At 42.1% G+C, this 27,943-nt stretch overlaps 1 protein-coding gene across 7 annotated transcripts in view; it reads left to right on the top strand.

Moving 5' to 3' along the window:
- The window catches only part of LOC122549101 (lipoxygenase homology domain-containing protein 1-like), a 326,386-nt gene that overhangs the window by 133,976 nt on the left and 164,467 nt on the right, over positions 1 to 27,943 (top strand). For all 7 annotated transcript variants that reach the window (XR_015756989.1, XM_087986387.1, XM_087986386.1 and 4 more), the window contains 5 exons: positions 5,316 to 5,392; positions 5,520 to 5,551; positions 5,719 to 5,848; positions 19,487 to 19,590; positions 22,831 to 23,007. Coding sequence is in view for 6 of the 7 variants with exons in the window: in XM_087986387.1 (XP_087842513.1) it covers positions 5,316 to 5,392; positions 5,520 to 5,551; positions 5,719 to 5,848; positions 19,487 to 19,590; positions 22,831 to 23,007 (520 nt within the window). In the remaining variant the exon portion in view is untranslated. The remainder of the gene's footprint in view (positions 1 to 5,315; positions 5,393 to 5,519; positions 5,552 to 5,718; positions 5,849 to 19,486; positions 19,591 to 22,830; positions 23,008 to 27,943) is intronic.

Below are 27,943 nucleotides of genomic sequence, written 5' to 3'. Positions count from 1 at the left end.
GGAGAGTGGACAAAGAAGTGGCAGATGGGGCACAACATGGGAAAGTGTGAGTTCATGTACTTTGGGAGGAAGAATAGAGGCATGGACTATTTTCTAAATGGGGAGAAAATTCAAAAATCTGAAGTGCAAAGAGACTTCAGAGTTCTAGTCCAGGATTCTCTCAAGGTAAACTGGCAGGTTGAGTCAGTAGTTAGGAAGGCAAATGCAGTGATGGCATTCATTTTGAGAGGATTTGAATATTAAAAACAGTTATGTACTTCTGAGGCTCTGATCAGACCACATTTGGAGTATTGTGTGCAGTTTTGGCCCCAAATCTCAGGAAGGAGGTACTGATCCTGTAGCATGTTCAGAGGAAATTCATGAGAATGATCCCAGGAATGAAAAGCTTAACTTATGAGGAATATTTGAGGACTCTGGGTTTGTACTCGATGGAGTTTAGAATGATGAGGGGGATTCTATTTGAAACATACAGAATACTGGACAGAGTGGACGTTTGGAAGATGTTTCCATTGGTAGGAGAGACTAGGATCCACGTGCATAGCCTTAGAGTAAAGGGAAGACCTTTTAGAACAGAGGTAAGGAGAAACTTCTTCAGCTAGAGAGTGATGAATCTATGGAATTCATTGCCACAGAAGGCTGAAGAGGACAGGCCATTGAATATATTTAAGACTGAGATAGATAGGTTCTTGAGTATTAAGGGGATCAAGGGTTACAGGGAGAATAGGGATGAGAAACTTATCAGCCATGATTGAATGGTGGAGTGGAATCAATAGGCTGAATGGCCTAATTTCTGCCCCTATGTCTTATTGTCTTAATGTTGACATTTCCTCAAGACACTTGACAGTTTATCTTGAAAATTTTGCATGTTGCTTTTTGGCAGTACCATTGAGAATCCATGAGTTTATGTATTTTTCTTGCATTTTATATTCACCAAAAGGCAACTGATAACCACTGCACGGTGGCAGTGGGCAGCACGGTGGCACAGTGGTTAGCACTGCTGACTCATAGCGCCAGAGACCCGGGTTCAATTCCTGCCTCAGGCGACTGACTGTGTGGAGTTTGCACGTTCTCCCCGTGTCTGCGTGGGTTTCCTCCGGGTGCTCCAGTTTCCTCCCACAGTCCAAAGATGTGCAGGTGAATTGGCCATGCTAAATTGCCCCTAGTGTTAGGTGAAGGGGTAAATGTAGGGGTATGGGTGGGTTGTGTTTTGGCGGGTCGGTATGGACTTGTTGGGCCAAAGGGCCTGTTTCCACACTGTAATGTAATCTAAGTAATCTAAAAAAAAATCTAAAGGTGCTGTAGGCCCTATCTAAAGGGTTACACTTGTATCTTCAAAAGGGTTCCCAGGCTATTCAGACATGCCCATAAAGATCAGACCTGCTCCTCTTCGCTATAAACTGAACATTGTGTTTCCAGACATCCACGTCACCAAAATCTCAAAGTGGAGGCAGCTGCTGGTTTCTTTGTGCAGCTTCGCCCATGGCAAATGCATGCACAGACCCTGGCCCTACCATAATTTGTGGTGGGGCTTCTGATTTCCGACTTGCTTTGCCATTTTTACCATGGTAAATCAAAAACATTAGCCTTCACTGGTTTAAAAGTTTAAAACTTTGAATTGTAGTTTTAGACACCTTGTTACAAAAAAAAGGATCAATTCAAAGATAGTTGATTGCATGAAATATAGATCTACCAACTACAACTATAAGCCTTTCCTATCCTGTGTTCCAGAGATAACTGCAAATGCATGGTACAGGATGAGTCCTCCACAACTGGGTCTCAGACACCATTTTGCTGACACCCCTTATGTTATTGAGTAAATCTGAACCTTAATTTGTTTATGCATTTAAAAGCTGGATAGGATGAATATTGATGCTAGTTGTAGGATCAAGCAAACTTCTCTGTCTGGAATCATTTCATTGTTTTTTAAGTTCACCCATCAAGCTCTGAAGCTTCAAGGTAGAGACAGTTTGTGCAATTAACTTGTCATCATTAATGACTCCCAATTAATGATTGTGGATTGAATGATTGGGTACTGTTGAAATTGAGATAGAAAATCGTAGGGAAGATTGTCATTGTCTACCAGTGATGTGGAATGAATATTACATGGCATCATTCAGTAAGGCTAAATTTTACAAAAGTTCTGCAGATAATAGGCATAGATTGTCAGAGTTTTAAATGAAATTCTGTAAAATTTTCAGCAAATGTGAATATTCTTTAAGTTGTAATGGATGGGGGGTCATTGTGAAATAGCTAAAATTGTTTAGACTGAGGGAACTTTCTGTGGGTCAAACAAAGATGTGCTAGACTGTAACTGACTGATCTGTAACAACAGTATGACTGGGACCACTGGAAGTGTTTCCTCTTGATTTACATCTGTTTTATGTGTGTATCTCATGCCATATATCAGCTGCATTTCCTCTCTTCATTGGTCAGTTTAAACATCAAGCAAATCGTTAAACATAGTTAATAGGATCATAGAGATATACAGTTCAGAAACAGACCCTTCAGTCCAGCTCGTTCATGCCAACCAGATATCCTATATAAATCTACTCCCATTTGCCATCATTTGACTCATATCCTTCTAAACACTTTCTATTCATATACCATTCAGATATCTTTTAGATATTGTAATTGCTCCAGCCTCCACCACATCCTCTGGCAGCTCATTCTATACATGCACCACCCTCTGAGTGATAAAGTTTCCCCTCAGGCCCCTTTTTAAATCTTTCTCCTCTCACCTTAAACCTCTAGTTTTGGACTCCTCTACCTCAGGGAACAGACCTTGACTATTCACCCTATCCATGCCCCTCATGATTTTATAAGCCTCTATAAGGTTACCCCTCAGCCTCCATTGCTCCAGGAAAAATAGCCCCAGTCTATTCAACCTCTCCCAATAGCTCAAACCCTCCAACCCTGGCAACATCCTTGTAAATTTTCTGAACTCTTTCAAGTTTCACAGCATCTTTCCTGCAGCAAGGGACCCAGAACTGCATGCAGTATTCCAATAGTGGCCTAACCAATGTCCTGTACAGCTACAACATGACCTCCCACCTCCTATACTCAATGCACTGACCAATAAAGGCAAGCATACCAAACACCTTCTTCACTATCCTATCTACTTGCGACCCCACTTTCTTCTCATTATCCACAAGTCTGCAACTATATTTAAGACAGATTGAGTTTTCTATTTGCTGGTCTTTTTAAATTGGTGAGTTATGAAATATGTATGGATGCCATATGGCTAGTTTGTTAATATTCCACATAGGGAACCTATTGTGGGATTTAGTAGTATCGGAAGTTCCACTGCATACAATTAAGGATGAAAAGCTTTGCTTTGAAAGAAATTGGTTGCTTTGAGATTGGTATCTATACTGCAGAAAGTCATACCACAGTAGATGTATAAGGAAACTGGCCATTCAAAATATGAAGGAGCATGCTTCCATCAACTTACAGTCCTGGCAAGTAATTTCTATTAGTTCTATGCAGAGATACATTACACATAGGCCTGGTTAGCTCAGTTTCCTGGATGCCAAGTGCAGAGCGATGCCAAAAAATTTGGATTCAGTTGCTGCACTGGCTGAGGTTACCATGAAGGCCCAACCTTTTCAAACGCATCCCTCACCTGAGGCATCGTGGCCCTTTGGTTAAACTACCACCAGTCATTGCTCTCTCCTGAGGGAGCAACCCTGTTGTCCATTAGGATTAAGACAACTTTACCTTTTTATTACACTTGGGGAAACAGAAATAGAAATGCCAGGAATTTTCTGGTGGATACTGTTTCTTGCCAGTTTCATCCTTTTCCTTATAATACTAATAACCAGAAACCACTGCCTGAGGAAAATAACAGAGAGGGTGAAACTGTAGTGCAATAGGTGCCCTCCTAAAATCTGCTGCCACTCATATCAGGGAAAAAGATGGTGGATTTCCTTTCTTTCCTTTCCTTTTTTATCTGTAAAAGACTGTTTGAGTACTTTCTGTACAGGCGAGAAAGTTAACTTGATTTTAATAGATCACGTGCAACATTTTTAAAGACTGGAGGTTGAATTTCCTATATTGTTAGGACCCCAATTTTGCTGCGTTTTAGAGTCCTGACCTTGCTCCAGAAATGATGGCCACCTGGTCTGAACCAAGAAGGTATTTTTTGAAATATAGGATTCAGCCTTAGGGCACAACATGCAGGACAGCTGAAAATAACTTGTTGGGTACACAATTGATTACTGAGAGCTTATGTTGCATCCTTTGAATCAAAATGGCCTGAAAGTGGAAAGTGCACCTGTCTTTAGTGATAAATTGCTTGTATGCTGCCTCTAATCCTTCCACATGGCACAATTAAAATTCATCCAAAGATTTATATTAGGCACTCGATCGTAAATGAACTGTCTTAATTTGTCAAAGTTACAGGAATGTCACTAATTTAGTTACCTACCTCGAAGATACAAGGTTATACATTTTAACTGCCTTGAAACATTTTTAATAATGTTATATTCTCTTTGTGTATTATCCAGTTCTTCCGGTTATGCCTGGAAGACTGATACCAATAACACATCAGAACCAAGTAATGATTGTAGTGTTCATTCTTGCTTTTGTGATATTGACTATGGTTTTTAAACGTACTTTTTTTTTCTTTTCTCATTTGTTTGCTATGACTCTTTTTGAGAAGTTATTTGCAATTTCTGATATTTGAAATATTTTAAAAATTCTCATCTTTTCCACACTGTTTCTGCTTGTCTTTATAAGTTATCCTATGCATTTTTTACATTTTTACATTTCCACTGAACAAGATGTCAAAATTTATTAATTTTGATTGTCATTTCAATAATATTTTATTAGATATTTTCCATTTTTCTAAAAATTCACTACCATCATATTTTATTACTCCTTTTTAAAGTCATCTTTGCATTCTCAAATTTGTTCTTTTTCAGAATTTTTTTTTTGTTATTCATGTATTTAAGTATGTAATAACTACTTTTCTGTTTCTAACATACCTATCATTACTGGAAAATTCCTAGAGATTAGATTTACAATTGGAAAATTAAAGTTTTAACAAGTTTTTTGGGAGACAAGGTATGTTTTATACTTACTCATTTTAAAAAATTGTCTACTATTTATTTGCATTATACTGATTTAATGGTGGAGCAGGAAAATTAACTAAAATAATGTAAAACAGATGTTACTTGTTTGCCGCTTTAATAATGTTATATGCTCTTTGTGTATTATCCATAATTATAAGCTGACTTATGCTTAATTATCCTTCTAAAGGGCATTTGTTTCAACACATTACACATGGTGTATAATACATGATTTTCTTTTGGCAGATGGCTGGATCAGGGAGAAGATGATGGCAAAATTGCAAGGGAACTAAATGTTGCAGAAAACTTCACCTTTCCAGAAAGTACGTGTCTCCTGATAACAATTTTACCAGATGTCTTCTGATGTGAATAAGGAGTACTTTGTTATCATTAGCAACAAATTGTTCTGCATTTTGCTTGTTGAAACTGATGAAATTTTTATCTTTTCAGAACATGAACTGGAACTCAAAAGAAAGGAAATTGTAAGGAACACTTTTTGTTCATGAACTAAATTTGTGTAAACATGTTAAAAGCCCATTAGATTTTACAGAATTTAGGTACTAATGTATTTTTAAAAGTCTGTTTTGTTGACTTAATTAATATTTCCTCTCAGCCAATAAATTAGTGCTGCTTTTATCTCTCTAATCAGTGGGCATCTGAGAAGTGGAAGTTCAAGGCTGGGAGGATTTTGCAGTTTTACTGCAAACCAATAGAAAAATTCATACGCCTGATGCCAGATGGTACAGTGGATGCCACAGCAGAGAAGGATGATCCCAATGGTATGGAAAATTAGAATTGTGATTTGTAATGGAGATTGCTGACTTTGTATTAACGTTTTAATAATTTCTCTATATTCTGAATGGCTCGGAGTTCTGGGAATGAATGGCTTCTAAATAAATCAAAATATCATGTATTATTTGCATTCTGAACTAACAGTTATATCACTCACTAGTAACATTAAATTTATATGTAAGCTGATTTAAGTAGTTTTGGAAAAAAATGACATTAGATAATTCACAATAAAAGACAGCTGAAATTCTCAACACTCATTTTATTATTTTGAAAATGGTGGCGGTGGAGTAAGCACCTCAGCCCGGGGCTAGTTCATTCTGTCCGTTTTTTTTCTTTTCTTCTGTTTTCAAAAATTTTTTCAGTGCTTTGTTTAAGAAAAATTTAACAAGAAATAGCAGTGACATCATCAGAGCAGCTGAAGGCTGGAGCAGCGTAGGGTGGAGGCCTGAGCTGAGTGCGATGGCAAGTGGACTGGAGGCTTGAGCTTAGTGGGGAGAGCCGGCATGCCCTGAGTACAGCGGGATGGTCAGCGAACTGGAGTAGAGCAGGCTAGAGACGTGAAGTTGAGTGGGGACAACCAGTGGAGGTCTGTGCGGAGTGGTGACAGCCAGCTTGCCCGGAGCTGAGCAGGACAGGGATGGTTGAACTGGGGAAAGTGAGGGTTGGTGCTGGTGGTCAGACTATGAGCCCAGTCAGACTATGTGTGAAAGCTCCCTGTATTGATCTACTGCAGGCTCTTTATAGAAAGTACTGTTTATCTTTTTAACTTCATTTCTTAATTTTTGATCTTATGATATGAACAATTGCAAAGTAATAACTTTTTTCTTTATTTATCTATTTTGATAGAAGATTTGTACCTTGGTACTTTGTACCTAAAGATGACACCATGTGGAGCAACACTGTAAACTTTTCACTGTACTCCAGTACTTCTGTACTTGATTACACAGGACAACAAACCTAATTCTAACTCTTCTGTGTTATAAATTTTGGAAGTCATTTTAAAAGCAGAGATTGTTAAATGCAAGTTACTTATTTATCTTCATGGCAAACTAAAATATTTTAAAAATGACACATTCCCATGACAATGGTATTACAAGTACAGCAGTAGAATTGTATATTTAGCAACTATCTGGCATAAAATTACTGCTTGTGATGAAATATTAATAGCTTAGACTTTAAATATTTGTAAATTAAACAAGTTGTTTTCTTGTGGGTGTTGTTCACAGATTTATACGTTGTGTATCGCCTTGGTGCTGAACAGCGTGCAGCTTATCTTAATTGAAATTTCAGTAATATCATTTTATTTCATGGGATTCTGGAGCACTACATCACATTTATAGCAACACAATTTCCACAGGATTTGGAGCATAGTGCTAATAGGGAAGATTTCACACAGACAGCTGAGGTTAGCAAGTGAGTGGGACTTAGATTTATTTTAAGCTGAAGTCTGATTTTACTAAGTTTGGGAAACTGGACTTGAGGGAGCAGGCATGGATGGAATTAAGATTTAGAACATGGAACTATACAGCACAGGAATGGGCCTTTTGGCCCATGATGTCGTGGCAAACATGACATTAAATTAAACTAATCCTTTCTACCTACCCTTATCTCCATTCCTTGCATATTCATGTGCTTATCTAAAACTTTCTTTAATGCCCCTATCATATCTGCCTGCACACCACCCTGAGAGCACATTCCAGACTCCTACCAATCTCAATTCTGGGAAAAAATGATTCTGACCATCAATCCTATCTATGCATCTCATAATTTTATAAGCTTCTACTATTTTGGCTCAGTGGTTAGGACTGCTGCCTCACAGCACCAGGGAACCAGGTTTGATTCCAGGTTCAGGGAACTGTGTGGAGTTTGCACATTCTCCCCGTGTCTGCATGGGTTTCCTCTGGGTGCTCCGGTTTCCTCCCACAGTCCAAAGATATTCTGGTTAGGTGAACTGACCATGCTAAATTGCCCATAGTGTTCAGGGATGTATAAGTTAGGTGCACTAGTCAGGGTAAATGTAGAGTAGTAGGATAAGGGAATGAGTCTGGGTGGGATACTCTTTGGAGGGTCGCTGTGAACTTGTTGGGCCAAAATGGCCTGTTTCCACATGTAGAGATTCTAGAATTAAAAAAGATTTCCCTCAGCCTCTGCCACTCCAGAAAAAGCAATGGGAGTTTTTTCTAGCCTCTCCTTATGGTTCATACCCTTTAACCCAGGCAGCATTCTGCGAAACCTCTTCTGCAACCTCTCCAAAGCCTCCACATTTTTCCTGTAAAATGGCAAACAGAAATTGAACACAATACAATAAGTATTGGCTAATCAAAGTCTTATTATGTCGTACTGACTCTTGTACTCAATTCCCCAACCAATAAAGCTTATTTACCACCCTCTCTACTTGCGTGGCCACTTTCAGGGTGCTATAGACTTGAAATTCAAGATCCCTGTTTACATCAATGCTGCTTAGGATCCTTCCATTAACTGTATATTTTCCTTAACATTTGATCTCCCAAAGTGCAGCACCTCATACTTATATGGATTAAACTGCATCTGCCATTTCTCTGTCCATATCTGCAAATTGATCTATATCCCACTGGAACCTTTGACAACCTTCGACACTATCCACAACACCTTCAATCTTTGTAGTGTCTGCAAACTTACTAAAACTCACCCATCTATATTTTCATCCAAGTCATATCACAGACAACAGAGGTCCCAGTATGGATCCCTGCAGAACACCACTAGTCACGGACTTCCATCCAGAAAAATACCCTTCCATCACTACTCTCTGCTTTCTATGGGCAAGCCAATTCTGAGTCCGTGCAGCCAACTCACTGTGGATCCCATGCATCTTAATCTTCTGGATGTGCCTACCATGAGGGACCTTGTTGAAAGCCTTACTAAATTCTATGTAGATAACTTCCATTTTTTACCCTCATGGATCATCTTCATCACCTCCTTGAAAAATTCAATCAAGTTAGTAAGCCATGACCTGCCCTGCTCAAAGCCATGCAGATTGTCCCTAATTAGGCCATGCTTTTCCAAATGTGTGTAAATCCTATCCCTACGAATTATCTCCAATATCTACCCAATCACTGATGTGAGACTCACCAGTCTACAGTTTCCTGGATTTATCCCTATTTCCCTTGTTGAATAGAGGAACAACATTAGCTACTCGCCAGTCCTCTGCAATGTCTCCAGTGTCTAAGAAGGAAACAAAGATCTTGATCAAGGCCCCAGCATCTCCTCTGTTGCCTCACTCTCAATAACCTGGGTTAGATACCATGGAGCCCTGGGGAATTATCCACCTTAACGCTTTTCAAAAGAACCCAACACCATTTCTTTCTTAATCTCAAAATGCTCTAGAATATTAGCATAGAGTCATAGAGATGTACAGCATGGAAATAGACCCTTCGGTCCAACCTGTCCATGCTGACCAGTTATCCCAACCCAAAAGCATGTTCCGCATAAATGTCACTATCCATGATATCCTTTTCCTGGGGGAATACTGATGCACAGTACACATTTAGGATCTCACTCACATCCTCTGACTCCATTTCACAATTTCCCTCCTTTATCTTTGAGTGGTCCTACCTTATTCCTAATTATCCTCTTATCTTTAATGTATATATAGAATGCGGAGGGATTCGTTTTAACCCTACTTTCCAAGGCCAATTCATGGCCTTTTAGAGTCACAGAGTCAGAGCTGTACAGCACAGAAATAGACCCTTCGGTCCAACTTGTCCATGTTGACCCAATCTCGTCCCACCTGCCAGCAACCACCCCATATCCCTCCAAAGCCTTCCTATTCATGTACCCATCCAGATGCCTTTTAAATGTTGTAATTGTATTAGCCTCCACCACTTCCTCTGGCAGCTCATTCCATACACTTACCACTCTCTGCGTGAAAAAGTTGTCCTTAGGTCTCTTTTATATCTTTCCCCTCTCACCCTAAACCTATGCCCTCTAGTTGTGGACTCCCCCACCCCAGGGAAGAGACTTTATTTATTTAACATATCCATGCCCGTCATGATTTTATAAACCTCTATAACGTCACCCCTCAGCCTCCGATGCTCCAGTGAAAACAGCCCCAGCCTATTCAACCTCTCTCTATAGTTCAAATCCTCCAACCCTGGCAACATTCTTGTAAATCTTTTCTAAACCCTTTCATATTTCCCAAAATCTTTCCAATAGGAAGGAGACCAGAATTGCACACAATATTCCAAAGTGGCTGAACCAATGTCCTGTACAGCCGCAACATGACCTCCCAACTCCTGTACTCAACACTCTGACCTCTTGCTTTCCTAATTCCCTGCTTGAGTTCCTTCCTACTTCCTTTATATTCCTCATGGGCCCTGTCTAATTTTAGCTTCCTAAATGTTACAAATGCTTCTTTATTCTAAGTTTGGGTGAAGATTTGTAGCTCGGGTGCTCGTTGTTGTGGTTCTCTTCGCCGAGCTGGAAATTTTTGTTGCAAATGTTTCGTCCCCTGTCTAGGTGACATCCTCAGTGCTTGGGAGCCTCCTGTGAAGCGCTTCTGTGGTGTTTCCTCCGACATTTATAGTGGCCTGTCCCTGCCGCTTCCGGTTGTCAGTTTCAGCTGTCCGCTGTAGTGGCCGGTATATTGGGTCCAGGTCGATGTGTTTGTTGATGGAGTTTGTGGATGAGTGCCATGCTTCTAGGAATTCCCTGGCTGTTCTTTGTTTGGCTTGCCCTATAATGGTAGTGTTGTCCCAGTCGAATTCATGTTGCTTGTCGTTTGCGTGTGTGGCTACTAAGGATAGCTGGTCGTGGCGTTTCGTGGCTAGTTGATGTTCATGGATGCGGATCGTTAGCTGTCTTCCTGTTTGTCCTACATAGTGTTTTGTGCAGTCCTTGCATGGGATTTTGTACACTACATTAGTTTTGCCCATGCTGGGTATCGGGTCCTTCGTTCTGGTGAGTTGTTGTCTGAGGGTGGCTGTTGGTTTGTGTGCTGTTATAAGTCCTAGTGGTCGCAGTAGTCTAGCTGTCAGTTCTGAAATGCTCCTGATATATGGTAGTGTGGCTAGTCCTTTGGGATGCGGCATGTCCTTGTTCCGTTGTCTTTCTCTTAGGCATCTGTTGATGAAATTGCGCGGGTATCCGTTTTTGGCGAATACCTTGTACACCACAAAGGTATACAGGAAAGCCACACACACAGACCAAGTCCTGAACTATGAAAGCAACCACCCCAACACACACAAACGAAGTTGCATCAAGACACTATTCAAAAGGGACACAACACACTGCAGCACACCAGAACTGCAAAAAGAGGAAGAGGAACACCTATACAAGGTATTCACCAAAAACGGATACCCGCGCAATTTCATCAACAGACATCATCCTTGAGGGTGTAGGTTCATTCGATGGGCTGGTGTGATTTTCTGCAGACATTTCATCACCTTGCTAGGTGACATAGTCAGTCCATCTTTGATTGTTGGTGGTCTGTCCCACCTGGTATTTATGTGTCTCTGTTTTTGGTACTTCCAGTTCTGTATCTGTATGGTTTGTATATGTAGACCAGTTCAATGTGTTTACTGATTTGAGTGCCAGGCTTCAAGGAATTCTCTCATGTGTTTCTGTTTTGTCTGGTTGAAAATGAAAGAGTACTACCTTGTCTGGCAGTGGTGACTTGATGCTCATGCACTCATATAGTCAGTTTTCTTTCTGTTTGTCCTGTGTGGTGTTTTTCACGGTCCTTGCAGGGTATTTTGTAGATAACGTTCATCCTGTTGGATGTGGGTGTTGGGTCTTTAACCTTTGTGAGGAGCTGGTGGAAGGTGTTCACTGATTTATGAGCCACCAAGATTCCTAGGAGTCTGAGACACAGGAGAGAATTCCTTGAAGCCTGGCACTCCAAACAGAGACACATGAATACCAGGCAGGACAGACCAAAAACACTTGATGGAAGGTGCACTGATGATATCACCCAGCGAGACAACAAAACGTCTGCAGAAAAACCCACCAGCTCAGCGAATAAATCTATGACCTCCTCCATAACCCAAACTACAACTTTTTCAGAACCTCATCCTTGTTTGTAGCGTCGTGGATACCAACATGCACAATAAACTCTGGCTGCTCATCTTTCCCCTTAAAAATTTCATGCAAAGAATTTTGTATAATCATTCAAAAACGTTCTTGACTCTAGCACCAGGGAGGTCACACACTATCCTAGAGTCTTGAACGTGGCCACAAAAATACCTGTCTGCGCCCCTAACTAGTGAGTCTCCAATCACTATCACTCACTTAGACTTTGCCCAACCCTGCTCTACAGCAGAGCTAGTTGTGGTACCACATGTCTTGCTGCTGCTCTTATACTCCACTGAGAGGCTATCCCCACCCCCCCAACAGTATCCACAATGATATACCATTGAAACCGTCTAAGGAAATAAGGCATACAAAATGGCCAAATACAGCAGGAATTTAGAAGATTGGGAAACCTTTAAAGGTCAACAGAAAGCCACAAGAAGAGCTATAAATAAAACCTATAAAACACTAGCACAGGATATAAAGATAGATAGCAAATCTTTCTAAACGTATAAAACAAAAAAGAGTGACTAAAGTAAATGTCGGTCCTTTAGAGGATGAGAAGGGGCAGTTAGTTATGGGATATGATGAATTGGCTGAGGCATTGAGCAGGTACTTTGCATCGATCTTCACAGTGGAGAGTATAATAACATGCCAGTAAGTGACGAAGAGATGAAGGTAGGTGAGGACCCGGAAACAATCATTATTAAGGATGAGCTACTGTTGGGTAAGCTAATGAAGCTAAGGTGAAATAAGTCTTCTGACCCTGATGAAATGCATCCCAAGATACTAAAAGAGACGGTAGGAGAAATAGCAGGTACACTGCGGTAATTTTCCAAAATTCGCTGGACTCTGGGACAGTACCAACAGATTGGAAAACAGCAAATATGACACCACTGTTTAAAAAGGGAAGTAGACAAAAGATGGGGAGTTATAGACCAGTGAACTTAACTTCTGTAGTGGAGAAGATGCTTGAGTCTATTATCAAGGAAAAAAGAGCAGCGCATCTCAAAAGAAATTGTCCCATTCACCTGCGCAGTATGGGTTCATGAAGGGCAGGTCATGCTTCACAAATCTTTTGGAATTCTATGAAGACATTTCAAGCAAGGTGGACAACGGGGAGTCAGTGGATGTGGTGTACCTAAATTTCCAAAGTGCCACATGTGAGGCTGCTGCATAAGAAAAGGATGCATGGTGTTAGGGGCAGAGTATTAGCATGGATAGCAGATTGGTTGACTGACAAGAAGCAAAGAGTGGGATAAATGAGTACTATTCTGGTTTGCAATCAGTGACTAGTGGTGTGTCTCAGGGATCGGTGTGTCTCAGGGATCGGTGTTGGGACTACAATTACTTATAATTTATATAAATGATTTGGAGTTGGGGACCATGTGTCTAGTGTCAAAATTTGCCAATGACACTAAGATGAGTGGCAGCACAAAGTGAGCAGAGGACTGTGAAACTTTGCAGAGGAACTTAGATACATTGAGTGAGTGGGCAAAGGTCTGACAGATGGAATACAATGTTAGTAAATGTGAAGTCATACATTTTGGTAGGAGTAACAGCAAAATAGATTATTACTTGAATGGTAAAAAGTTGCAACATATTGATTTGAAGAGGGATCTGGGTGTCTTTATGCATGAATCACAAAAGGTTGGTCTGCATGTACAACAGGTAATTAGGAAGGCAAATGGAATTTTGTTCTTCATTCCTTAACGGGTTGAGTTTAAAAGCAGAGAGGTAATGTTGCAGCTGTACAAGGTCCTGGTGAGGCCACACCTGGAATACTTGTGCAGATTTGGTCTCCTTACTTAAGAAAGAATGTGCTGGCACTGGAGGGGGTGCAGAGGAGGTTCACTAGGTTGATCCCAGAGTTGAGGGGGTTGGCTTATGAGGAGAGGCTGAGTATATTGGGATTATTTTATTGAAATTCAGAAGAATGAGGGGGGGATCTTACAGAAACATATAAAATTATTTAGGGAATAGATAAGATAGAAATAGGATGTTTCTACTTATGGTGAAACCAGGAAAAGAGGGCAGGCCTCAAGATTAGAGGAAGCAGATTTAGAACTGAACTGAGAAGGAACTTCTCCACCCAGAGGGTTTTTAATGTATAGAATTCCTTACCCAGGGAAGTAGTTGAGACTACTTCAGTAATCGTTTTTATAGCTAAGGTAGATACATTTTTGAAAAATAAAAGAATTAAGTGATATGGTGAAAATGCAGGTAAGTGGAGCTGAGTCCATGAAAAGATTAGCCATGATCTTATTGAGTGGCGGAGCAGGCTCAAAGGGCCAGATGGCCTACTCGTGCTTCTAGTTCTAATGTTCTTCTTATGTACCTGTTAGAGAAGGGAATAGTCACAGGAGAGTCCTGTATTACCTGCCTGCCTTTCTTGGCGGTCACCCATTTACCTGTCTAAACCTGTGGTGTGACCATCTCCTTTTAACTAATATCTATCAAACACTCTGCCTCATTTGGTTCCTTCATACAGGTCTTTTATATAAAATGTAAACAGTCAAGCCTTTGTGGCATACCAATTTTCATCTCCTCTTTGCGTGATTGAAAACCTGATGTGATAAAAGAAGGCAGGATTGGGTGTAAAAAAGCCTTTAGGCGTCATTTTCTTAGGTTGACTCATTGACATACAGGGATACATACAACTACAAAAAGCATCACATAGTATTACCATTCCATTATATAGACCAACTGTATCAATGTTTGAAGTCAATAATCTTCCATCTCTGGTGACATGAGCAACTGATATGATACAAGCCATTTCACTCCATGCTACAAATTTAAAATTACCTCTTGAATTAAACTACTAAAATTATAAGCTGAATGGATGAAATTATCTTTCTTCATCTCTGGCTTTCTGTTTTTTTTCCCATTCTCTTTAATTATTCATTGGATGTGAGCTTCATTGAGACTAGCAACTACTTCTCATCAAAAATGGATTGATACAGAAGGCGGGAATTCAGAGCCATTAAGAAAAGAATGTAGGAGCTATTATTGAAGATATTGTAGTGGGGCATTTAAAACAATCAACATAATCAGATACAGTAAATATGATTTTGTGAAAAGAAAATCATATTTCATGAATTTATTGGAACTTCTTAAAGAAGCAAAATGCCCTCTGGATAAAGAAAAACTAAAGATGTACTGTACTTTGATTCTCAAAGGCATTTGATAAGATGCCACATCAAACGTTATTGCGGAAAGTAAAAGCTATAGAGTGGGTAGCTTATTGCATGGATAGAGGATTGAATAGCAAAAAGGAAATGGTGAGTAATGATAAATTGGTAATTTGCTGGTTAGTAGTTTGTAATGAGTGGTATGCCACACAGGGCTTAACTGTTTACGATCTATATAGAAGACCTGGATGAAGGAACCAAAGTTTTGGTTGTTAAATTTGCTGATGACAAAGGTTAGGTAGGAGAGTGAATTGTGCAGATGCCATAGGGAAACTAGAGAGAAATATGGACATGCAGGATAAATGAATGGATGTGATGTAAGGAAATGGGCAATTTTCCACTTTAGCAGGAGTAATAAAAAAAGACAAAACAATGTACTGCCTTTTTACGTATCAGCATTTTAATCAGGTAAATGTTACTTCCATCAATGCCAATTACTATTCTAAGTTAAATTTCCTAGATTAGATAAAAGTCAAAAGAATTAGATGCTGGAAATTGAAAACAAAAATAGAAATTGCTGGAAAAGCTCAGCAGGTCTGGCAGCATCTGTAAAAAAGAAATCAGAGTTCATGTTTGTATCCAGTGACCCTCCCTCTGAGGTTCTGAGGAAGAGCAGAACAGAACACTGGTCCTGAAACATTAACTCTGATTTCTCTCCACAGATACTGCTGGACCTGCTGAGCTTTCCCAGCAATTTCTGTTTTTGTTCCTACATCAGAAACTTTCTACTCACTTCCTAACCTTGTCTGCCTGTTGGCACTCCTTCATTGAGCATTTTGCTCCGAACCTGAAGAAATAGTGTTGTTATAAATAAAAGATGACATGCTGTAGAATCACATTAGTTTGTCATATTGCCTGTTTCAGAGAAGCTTTGTATGCAGATACAGTAAGAAATTAGAAAATCTAATGGAATGATCTGGATTATTGCAAGGGGAATTGAATACGAATGTGTTATGTTGAATATGAATATAAATGATGGTGGATGTGCAGGTAAAACTTTGATGGATGTGGAAGGCTCCTTTAAGGGCCTTGGATGGAGGTGAGGGAGAAGGTGTAGGCACAGGTTTTGCAATTCCTGCAGTGGCAGGGGAAGGTGCCAGGACGGGAGGATGGGTTGTCGGGGGACGTGGACCTGACCAGGTAGTCACGGAGGGAATAGTCTTTGCAGAAGGCGGAAAGGGATGGAGAGGGAAATGTATTCCTGGTGGTGGGGACTGTTTGGAGGTGACGGAAATATCGGCGGATGATTTGGTTTATGCGAAGGTTGGTAGGGTGGAAGGTGAGCACCGGGGGTGGGGGGGGGGGTTCTGTCCTTGTTACGGTTGGAGGGGTGGGGTCTGAGGGCGGAGGTGCAGGATGTGGATGAGATGCATTGGAGGGTATCTTTAACCATGTGGGAAGGGAAATTGTGGTCTCTAAAGAAGGAGGCCATCTGGTGTGTTCTGTGGTGGAACTGGTCCTCCTGGGGGTGGAGGCGGAGGAATTGGGAATACGGGATGGCACTTTTCCAGGAGGTAGGGTGGGAAGAAGTGTAATCCAGGTAGTTGTGGGAGTCGGTGGGTTTGTAAAAAATGTTGGTGTCAAGTCGGTCGTCATTAATGGAGATGGAGAGGTCCAGGAAGGGGAGGGAGGTGTCAAAGATGGTCCAGGTAAATTTAAGGTCAGGGTGGAATGCGTTGGTGAAGTTGATGAATTGCTCAACCTCCTCACGGGAGCAAGAGGTGGCGCCAATGCAGTCATCAATGTAGCGGAGGAAGAGGTGGGGAGTGGTGTTGGTGTAATTACGGAAGATGGACTCTTCTACGTAGTCAATTTAATCAATCTAGACAATGAGAACTGGACTGAGGCAACAACTGTATCATTGTTGGTGAATACATAGTCTGGTTTCCCAAGAAAGGTGGAGAAGTCTGAGTCTAGAGAACATCATTGTCCCCCAAGGTGGGAAATATTTGTTGCTCATCATGAAAAAGCATGCATGCCCCTGGGGAAATCGACCAGTGTGCATCACATAAACATGTTTCTCCCCAAACAATTTGAAATAACTGTACCAACACCAATATCCCATCACCAAGTCGTCTTTTATTTATACGTGGAAAGTACATGGCCTCTGGCTAGCCAGCTCAGAGCAAGTCTCTAGAATGAGGAGACTTCCTGACTCACTTGTTTATTTTTTTTTCGACTCCTTTTTTTTTCTTTCTGGCTGACACTCCAGTTCTTTTTTTTTCCATTACCCCCGCACTACTGCCCAACTGCGGTAGTACTTATTTTTCCCCCGCACCCTTGTATGTGTGTGCAGGTGTGAGACACAGTGAAAGACACAAGGTGCATGAATCTTTATTCAAATTTCCACCACCAGGAAGAAAGGAAACACCCGAGTGGCCAGTGACAAGCAGTGCCCTTCACATCAAAGGGCAATGCTGTGTGATCAAACAGTGAAGGAGAGGGCCGGGATTAAATCAAAATAGAGTTGCAGGGGGAAATAAAGCATTCCACTCTCTGTGGTGTCCACCTCTCCCTGAACAGCTCAAGGGTGTTGTTGGACACTGTGTGCTCCTTCTCCAGGGACACCCGGGCTCCAACATAACCACGGAAGAGGGGACTCTCTTGTTTATTTTTTTATTCCCCACACTACCGCCTAACCGCGGTAGTGCTTATATTTTTCCCCAGCACCCATGGTGTCTGTGTGTGCAGGTGTGAGACACAGTGAAAGACACAAGGTGCATGAATCTTTATTCAAATTTCCACCACCAGGAAGAAAGGAAACACCCGAGTGGCCAGTGATAAGCAGTGCTCTTCACATCAAAGGGCAATGCTGTGTGATCAAACAGTGAAGGGGAGGGCAGGGATGAAATCAAAATAGAGTTGGAGGGGGAACTCTCTTGTTTATTTTTTTTTCACTTATCGCTGTTGTCGCCCGCACCACGGCCCGTGTGGTTTTTAAAGTCCTCCCCGGTGGGCCAGTGGAATTATGGCAGCAACAGGTCCTGCTGTAGCCCCCGGGGGTTCGGGCAGGTCAGCCTGTGGTGCGGGACAGGCAAGGGACACTGGAGGCTCATCCACTACAGAGGGGCAGCGCCACCGGCGTGCTGCTGGGATGTCTCTTCCCTCCGTGGGCTGACGCCTCTTCCCCAGAGAGATGGAGGATTTTATTTTATTTTAAAAAAATTTTTCTTTACCCATATACAACCGCCTAATTGTGGTAGTGCTTATTTTCCTTAGCACCCATGTTGTGTGTGTGCAGGTTTGAGACACAAGGTGCACGAATCTTTATTCAAATTTCCAGTGCCAGGAAGAAAGGAAACACCCGAGTAGCTAGTGACAAGCAGTGCCTTTCACATCAAAGGGCAATGCTGTGTGATCAAACAGTTAAGGGGAGGGCAGGGATTAAATCAAAATAGAGTTAGAGGGGGAACCCTCTTGTTTATTTTTTTTCCAAAGGGCAATTCTCCTTTGTTTATTTATTTATTTATTTATTTTTTCTAACCCCCACACTACCGCCTAACTGCGGTAGTGCTTATTTTTTCCCCAGCACCAATGGTGTGTGTGTGCGCAGGTGTGAGACACAGTGAGAGACACAAGGTGTACAAATCTTTATTCAATTTCCATCACCAGGAAGATTAGGAAAACACGTGGGTGGCCAGTGACAAGCAGTGCCCGTCCCATCAAAGGGCAATGCTGTGTGATCAAACAGTGAAGGGGAAGGTAGGGACTAAATCAAAATAGAGTTGGAGGGGGAAATAATGCACTCCACTCCCTGCGGCGCCCACCTCTCCCTGAACAACTCAAGGGTGTTGGTGAACTCTCTTGTTTTTTTTTTTTTTTCTTTTTTTTTTAAAAAATTTAACCCCCACACTACCACCTAAGTGCGGTAGTGCTTATTTTATCCCCAGCATCCATGGTGTGTGTGTGCAGGTGTGAGACACAGTGAAAGACACAAAGTGCACCAATCTTTATTCAATTTCCACCACCAGGAAGATAGGAAAACACCCGGGTGGCCAGTGACAAGCGCTGCCCTTCACATCAAAGGACAGTGCTGTGTGATCAAACAGTGAAGGGGAGGGTAGGGACTAAATCAAAATAGAGTTGGAGGGGGGAAATAATGCACTCCACTCCCTGCGGCGCCCACCTCTCCCTGAACAACTCAAGGGTGTTGGTGAACTCTCTTGTTTATATTTGTCAGCCATGGGTCACTGATTGACCCAGATTAACAGCCCAATCAAGGATTTCATATTCAATGAGATCCACCTGGCTCTTGTTCCAATCACTACAAAATCCAAATTCGGACTCTTGTTACCAGTGTAATCTATTTATGTAAGTGCATATTGATTTTTTTTTGCAAATCTTGAAGATTTAACTATATTAATATAATTGACTTTTGTTCTTTTAAAGCTCTTTTTGAAGTTTTAATCAAAAGGAAAGGTGTTCAAGTATTCAGCAGTGTGGTTAATCCAGATCTAGCTCTTGCTATTGATCGTAATCATGTCAATGGTTCGGTAAGAAAATTTAATGCGCTTTGCTATGTTACATTTGTAATTAGAAAAACTGCAACCGTAAGTTGTTATTCAACTTCACAGCTTTTTCACAAATCATTTAATATATTAAAGGAGGGAAATTTGAAAAAAAAGAAAACAATTGCAGATGCTGGAAATCCAAAGCAAAAACAGAAATTGCTGGAAAATCTCAGCAGGTCTGGCAGCGTCTGTCGTCTGCAAGGTGTTAGAAAGGATTCTGAGGGATAGGATTTATGACCATCTGGAAGAGCATGGCTTGATTAAATGCAATCAACACGGCTTTGTGAGGGGCAGGTCATGCCTCACAAACCTTATCGAGTTCTTTGAGGATGTGACTAGAAAGGTTGATGAGGGTCGAGCTGTGGATGTCGTGTATATGGACTTCAGCAAGGCATTTGATAAGGTTCCCCATGGTAGGCTCATTCAGAAGGTCAGGAGGAATGGGATTCAGGGGAACGTAGCTGTCTGGATACAGAATTGGCTGGCCAACAGAAGACAGCGAGTGGTAGTAGAAGGAAAATATTCTGCCTGGAAGTCTGTGGTGAGTGGTGTTCCACAGGGCTCTGTCCTTGGGCCTCTATTGTTTGTAATTTTTATTAATGACTTGGATGAGGGGATTGAAGGATGGGTCAGCAAGTTTGCAGATGACACAAAGGTTGGAGGTGTTGTTGACAGTATAGAGGGCTGTTGTAGACTGCAGCGGGACATTGACAGGATGCAGAGATGGGCTGAGAGGTGGCAGATGGATTTCAACCTGGATAAATGCGAGGTGATGCATTTTGTAAGATCGAATTTGAAAGCTGAGTACAGGATTAAGGATAGGATTCTTGGTAGTGTGGAGGAACAGAGGGATCTTGGGGTGCAGGTACATAGATCCCTTAAAATGGCCACCCAAGTGGACAGGGTTGTTAAGAAAGCATATGGTGTTTTTGCTTTCATTAACAGGGGTATTGAGTTTAAGAGTCGTGAGATCTTGTTGCAGCTCTATAAAACTTTGGTTAGACCGCACTTGGAATACTGCGTCCAGTTCTGGTTGCCCTATTATAAGAAAGATGTGGATGCTTTGGAGAGGGTTCAGAGGAGGTTTACCAGGATGCTGCCTGGACTGGAGGGCTTATCTTATGAGGAGAGGTTGACTGAGCTCGGACTTTTTTCATTGGAGAAAAGGAGGAGAAGAGGGGACCTAATTGAGGTATACAAGGTAATGAGAGGCATAGATAGTCGATAGCCAGAGACTATTTCCCAGGGCAGAAATGACTAACACAAGGTGTCATAGATTTAAGCTGGTTGGAGGAAAGTATAGAGGGGATGTCAGAGGCGGGTTCTTTACACAGAGAGTTGTGAGAGCATGGAATGCGTTGCCAGCAGCAGTTGTGGAGGCAGGGTCATTGGGGACATTTAAGAGACTCCTCGACATACATATGGTCACAGAAATTTGAGGGTGCGTACATGAGGATCAGTGGTCGGCACAACATCGTGGCCTGAAGGGTTTGTACTCTGCTGTACTGTTCTATGTTCTATGTTCTATCTGTGGAGAGAAATCGAGTTTTGGGCCCAATGCCCCTTCTTCAGAGCATTAAAAGAACCAGGGAAAAAGTTGTTTTTTATGCAGAGGATAGTGTGAGGGGAAGTTTCAAGGAGTAAATGATAAATGGAGATAGAGCCCAAAGAGAGTGAAGAATAGTTGTACAGACAAAGGAATGGATATTAGTCAGCCTAGGAGAATGAGTAGCTGCTAATTGGGAGTATTAGTGGCTACCAATGGATAGAATGTAATAGCAGACCATGTGATGACAAGATAAGGTTTGGAATAAGGACTTGGGAGACGGAAAGCCCTAAAGTTGTTGAATTTGAGATTGGGTTCAAAAGGTGTAGAGTTGTTGACTTTCTAGCTTGCACTGAGCTGCACTGAAATATGAAAGCTTTCCTGGAAAAAATAAAGCTAAACACTCTCTTGGCTTGTTTATGCTTTTTGCTGATGTTTTGCATTGCAAACACATTTATTTTGTAGCCACCAGCTGTATAACTATCCTATTACGTCTGACAGCACAGAGACATTTGTTGGACCATCAGTCTACTTCTGGAAGCTGGCCCTTTGTTAGTGAATGTTATTGCTAAAGGGTAGCTTATAGCTGAGGAAGAGCACAAGGCAGGGGATCAATCTCTGGAGCACATCAGAGATGTGGTGGTGGAAAGAAAAGCCATTACTAGAAGTATTTTGATTAAGACTCAAGCAACTGAAATGGAGGAGAAATACTGGAGATATGGCAGGATTTAGCATGTTAAAAGTAGCAGAGAGATGGAGGAACATAAGTTGGGAAGGTAGACTATGATTCCAGGTAGAAACAATTGTGATTTTAATTAGTATAGCTTAAATATGATTAGAAATGTTCAAACATGGAGATTTTGGAAGTTAGAACACATTTGTTGGATATTGAGTCAAGATGGTGGTTGAAGTTGGGGCATTAGTTTTCAAGATTAGAGAGTTTTAGCATTTTTTTGAAGGAGATAAACGATGTAAATTTTGAAATAGATGTTGGGGTGACAGAATGAGAGAAAATGGGGTGCTTAGAGTAAGAAATATTGTTAAATATGTTGGTTCAGTGGAAAAATGATGTCAAGGAAGAGGGAACTGATTTGTCCTGAGCAAAATGATGTTAGGGAAGACATAATGAACTGTAAAAGAGACATAGGTGGGGTTTGAGGGGACTATTGCTTATTGAGCCAAAAGGAAGAAAACACCAGAGCAGGTTTTAGAGGTTCATTTTTTTTGTACTTTGTTGGAGGTTAGGGAGAAGGGGAAGATTAAAATATGTTGACAAAGACTAATGTAGATCTTTATCCAAAAAATCAAAACTTATTCATCTCATTTGTGTTGAAAGCTGACAATTTTTAGGTTGAAATATAAAAATTAAATTCAGTTTTTTTCACAAATTAATTTATTAATTAATCCATTTCCTCAATGTCATAAACAATAAGTCTTAACTTCCTGTTATATGATGACGTTTTAAGAAATCCCTAAGCTCAATTAATTAAGCTGAATTTGAATGTGCAAATGACCAAATGTTACCGCTATTGTATATCAGCAGAAGTTGAGAGACAAAAATTGGCATTTACTTCACATATTTTTGTGCCATAGATTGCATAAAGTTTAAGATTCTACTTTAGAAATGTACTTCATAAGGATGATAAAATATACTGATTAAATATGTTTTATTACAGGAGAAAGCTGGACCTTTTTGTGAGTTAACAGTTCACCCTAAAACCAATCACTCTATAATACTAGAGTCTGTTCAAATTCCAGGACAAATAGTTGCATTCAACTTAAATGGAAGGCCTGCCAATGCATCATCTAAGGACTATTCAGATATCATTAAAGATTTCATTGTTCATGTTAAGGTACTAGAGAAAATCAGAACGTTTTGGCAATGTTGTTATTAATGTTGCATATAATGAAGATTATAAATGAATAATTAAATAATTTCATGACCTGAAGCGGTAATTTGAAGTAAACGATGTATTTATAATGAACAGTTTTGTGCAAGTATTGAAATAGTGCTTTGGTGTCATAAATATAATTTGATATGCAAATCGTTGTTGAATATATTTTGCACTCTTACAGTGCTTAATAAATGAGATGAAACTCAACAGAAAGGGAAAGAAAATCATAATAATAAATAAGTAAAGCTTTTATACGTTTCTGCAAAGTACACAAATAATTGAGGAATATAGGGTAGCTCCAACCTTAAAGACCTTTGCATCTTTTAAACAATTAAAAGTTTGTTTCAGAGCTTTAAATCATAGAATCCCTACAGTGTGGAAACAGGCCACTTGGCCCAACAAGTTCCCACCAACCCTCCGAAGAGTAACCCACCCAGACCCATTCCCTACCCTATTACTCTACATTTACCGCTGACTAGTGCATCTAACCTACACACCCTGAACATTATGGGCAATTTAGCGTGGCCAATTCACCCAACCTGCACATCTTTGGATTGTGTAAGGAAACTGGAGCTCCTGGAGGAAACTCATGCAGACACAGGGAGAATGTGCAAACTCCACACAGACAGTTGCCTAAACCTGGAGGAGAAAGTGAGGTCTGCAGATGCTGGAGATCAAAGTTGAAACTTTATTGCTGGAACAGCACAGCAGGTCAGGCAGCATCCAGGGAACAGGAGATTCGACGTTTCGGGCACAGGCCCTTCTTCAGGAATGAGCAGAGAGTGTTCAGCAGGAGAAGATAAAAGGTAGGGAGGAGGGACTTGGAGGAGGGGCGTTGGAAATGTGATAGGTGGAAAGAGGTCAAGGTGAGGGTGATAGGTCGGAGTAGGATGGAGGCGGAGAGGTCAAGAAGAAGACTGCAGGTCAGGAAGGCGGTGCCGGGCTGGAGGGATCCGGCTGAGACAAGGTGGGGGGAGGGGGGATGAAGAAACTGGTGAAGTCCAAGTTCATCCCCTGCGGTTGGAGGGTTCCCAGTCGGAAGATAAGACGCTCCTCCTCCGACCGTCGGGTTGTTGTGGTTTGGCGGTGGATGAGTCCAATGACCTGCATATCCTCGGTGGAGTGGGAGGGGGAGTTGAAATGCTGTGCTACAGGTTGGTTGGGTTGGTTCGTCCGGGTGGCCCAGAGGTGCTCTCTGAATCGCTCCGCAAGTAGGCGGCCTGTCTCCCCAATATAGAGGAGGCCACACCGGCTGCAGCGGATGCAGTAGATGATGTGGGTGGAGGTGCAGGTGAATCTGTGGCGGATATGGAAGTTTCCTTTGGGGCCTTGGAGAGAAGTGAGGGGGGAGGTGTGGGCGCAAGTGTTGCACCTCCTGCGGTTGCAAGGGAAGGTGCCGGGAGTGGAGGTTGGGTCGGTGGGGGGTGTGGATCTGACAAGGGAGTCGCGGAGGGAGTGGTCTCTACGGAAAGCTGATAGGGGAGGGGAGGGAAATATATCCTTGGTGCTGGGGTCTGTTTGGAGGTGGCGGAAGTGACGGCGGATGATGCGCTGTACATGGAGATTGGTGGGGTGGTAGGTGAGGACCAGTGGGGTTCTGTCCTGGTGGCGGTTGGAGGGGCGGGGCTCAAGGGCGGAGGAGTGGGAAGTGGAGGAGATGCGGTGGAGGCACCGTCGACCACGTCGGGGGGGAAATTGCGGTCCTTGAAGAAGGAGGCCATCTGTGTTGTACGTATTTTGAACTGGTCCTCCTGGGAGCAGATGCGGCGGAGACGAAGGAATTGGGAGAATGGGATGGCGTTTTTACAGGGGGCAGGATGGGAGGAGGTGTAGTCCAGGTAGCCGTGGGAGTCGGTTGGTTTGTAGTAGAAACCAACTACTACAAACCAACCGACTCCCACAGCTACCTGGACTACACCTCCTCCCATCCTGCCCCCTGTAAAAACGCCATCCCATTCTCCCAATTCCTTCGTCTCCGCCGCATCTGCTCCCAGGAGGACCAGTTCAAAATACGTACAACACAGATGGCCTCCTTCTTCAAGGACCGCAATTTCCCCCCCGACGTGGTCGACGGTGCCCTCCACCGCATCTCCTCCACTTCCCGCTCCTCCGCCCTTGAGCCCCGCCCCTCCAACCGCCACCAGGACAGAACCCCACTGGTCCTCACCTACCACCCCACCAATCTCCATGTACAGCGCATCATCCGCCGTCACTTCCGCCACCTCCAAACAGACCCCAGCACCAAGGATATATTTCCCTCCCCTCCCCTATCAGCTTTCCGTAGAGACCACTCCCTCCGCGACTCCCTTGTCAGATCCACACCCCCCACCGACCCAACCTCCACTCCCGGCACCTTCCCTTGCAACCGCAGGAGGTGCAACACTTGCGCCCACACCTCCCCCCTCACTTCTCTCCAAGGCCCCAAAGGAAACTTCCATATCCGCCACAGATTCACCTGCACCTCCACCCACATCATCTACTGCATCCGCTGCAGCCGGTGTGGCCTCCTCTATATTGGGGAGACAGGCCGCCTACTTGCGGAGCGATTCAGAGAGCACCTCTGGGCCACCCGGACGAACCAACCCAACCAACCTGTAGCACAGCATTTCAACTCCCCCTCCCACTCCACCGAGGATATGCAGGTCATTGGACTCATCCACCGCCAAACCACAACAACCCGACGGTCGGAGGAGGAGCGTCTTATCTTCCGACTGGGAACCCTCCAACCGCAGGGGATGAACTTGGACTTCACCAGTTTCTTCATCCCCCCTCCCCCCACCTTGTCTCAGCCGGATCCCTCCAGCCCGGCACCGCCTTCCTGACCTGCAGTCTTCTTCTTGACCTCTCCGCCTCCATCCTACTCCGACCTATCACCCTCACCTTGACCTCTTTCCACCTATCACATTTCCAACGCCCCTCCTCCAAGTCCCTCCTCCCTACCTTTTATCTTCTCCTGCTGAACACTCTCTGCTCATTCCTGAAGAAGGGCCTGTGCCCGAAACGTCGAATCTCCTGTTCCCTGGATGCTGCCTGACCTGCTGTGCTGTTCCAGCAATAAAGTTTCAACTGCCTAAACCTGGAATCAAACCTGGCTCCCTGGTGCTGTGAGGCAACAGTGCTAACCACTGAGCCACCGTGCCACCCATAAAGGAGAATGCAAGGCTCGATAAATCTTTTATTATGGTTCTAGTCAAGCACTGTTACAGGCAATGTTCCTTTTAGTGTTTTTTGGAATGTGCAGGACATTTAATTTAGCAGTCCCTTTATTTTTTTTCCCACAGCTATATATATGCAGTAGTTTATGGAGGCTGAATTGTGCACAACGTGGTATCTTTCAGTTTGCAGTCTCTTAGCTTTGAGGGAAAATTGGGTACAGGATAGGTACATCGGTCTGAAAGACTGCTTTTTAATGTTTATTACAGATATCTCACCATTTTATAGAGTACATGTTTTATCAATAGAAACATTTTGGGCTTTCATAAGTGAATACTTTATATTTCAAAGAAAAAAATCATAAGCTTGATAATTTGCACCATTAATTATAGAGAATTCCTATTAATAAATTGATATGGAGCCACAGTAGCTATATCCTTTGCAGTGTTATTCAAGAGCAACCTTCACTGATGATGCCTATTTGCAACTGTATAAATAATTCCTTCGTCAACAGGATTAATCGCTAGCTATATAATCTAACAAACAAGTACTACTGATACTTGGCTTCTAATTTTGATTTTTATTAGGAGGTTAGAATCTTTACTGCATTAATAGTACAGGAAGAATTAAGTGATTTCACTCACAGCGTAATGAATGTGGAATGACTTCCTCTGTATTTTAATACCAGTTTTTCATTTTGAATTTCATTTTGATGTAACATGGTTTAAGTATCGCAGTCTACATTAATAGCTGTAGTTATATATTTGTAAATGGAATGAAAACATATTTCATTGCAGAATGTCAGTGAACAGATTTTAAATTTTAATTTTGCTGAATTGATTTAACCTAGTATGTAACATTAATCCATTAAATATCCTGGGACCTATCTGGAAAAATTACAGATAAAGTTATAATGATAAAAGGCCAGACAAAAACTCATTGAAACAAAAGCAGAAATTGCTGAAGAAATGAAGCAATTCTGGTAGCATCTGTGGAAAGAAAACAGAGTTAATGTTTCGATTCCAGTAACCTCCTTCAGTACTCATGGTATTTGTAATAAGTGCTAGAACTGCTACATTAAGACATTCTGTCAGGTCTTTGGTATTTTGAAAATTATCCCGATTGCCATCTTTTGTTCTCTCATTTTGGTATCTGCAGTCCAAATACTTGTTCAATTTGTATATCATACAAAAAAAGCAGATATTTTGCATCTAGAAAGGTTGACATTTTCCCATGGGACTTGTGAGCCAATGGTCAGAACAAAATTAAGGTCCCAAAGACCTCGTCTGAATGTGCAATCTTCCTGGAGGTGGCCTCCGTGCTCATGATCTCATTGAGTACTCTGGGATGTGGATCCTGGATGAGGCTGACCCAATCAGAGGCTGAGGGAAGTAAATATCGCTGAAGCTGGCCTGAGAATAGAGGGACATGTATCTGAAGTTATTAGGGCTGAAGCCTTTGGGGCCCATGAGCTTTTGAGGGGGATCATTTGATCTCAGGTGCAACCTTTCCTGTTTGTTTCCGGTATAGAAATGCTGGCTGATGTGTTGCTTCATCAACAGCAAAATATATCAAAAGACCCAATTGTGTCAATAATCATCTTATCCACGTGCATGATGCTGTAGACCAATCCTGGCCTCACCTTAGAAACATAGAAACAAAGAAGATAGAAACAGGAGGAGGCCATTCGGCCCTTCGAGCCTGCTCCACCATTCATCATGATCATGCCTGATTGTTGAAT

This window comes from Chiloscyllium plagiosum, unplaced genomic scaffold (genome assembly GCF_037043375.1).
Source record: "Chiloscyllium plagiosum isolate Xiang-an unplaced genomic scaffold, Cpla_swu_hap1 HiC_scaffold_4, whole genome shotgun sequence".
In the NCBI taxonomy this organism is placed as follows: domain Eukaryota; kingdom Metazoa; phylum Chordata; class Chondrichthyes; order Orectolobiformes; family Hemiscylliidae; genus Chiloscyllium; species Chiloscyllium plagiosum.
This window is presented reverse-complemented; position numbering and strand designations above follow the sequence as displayed.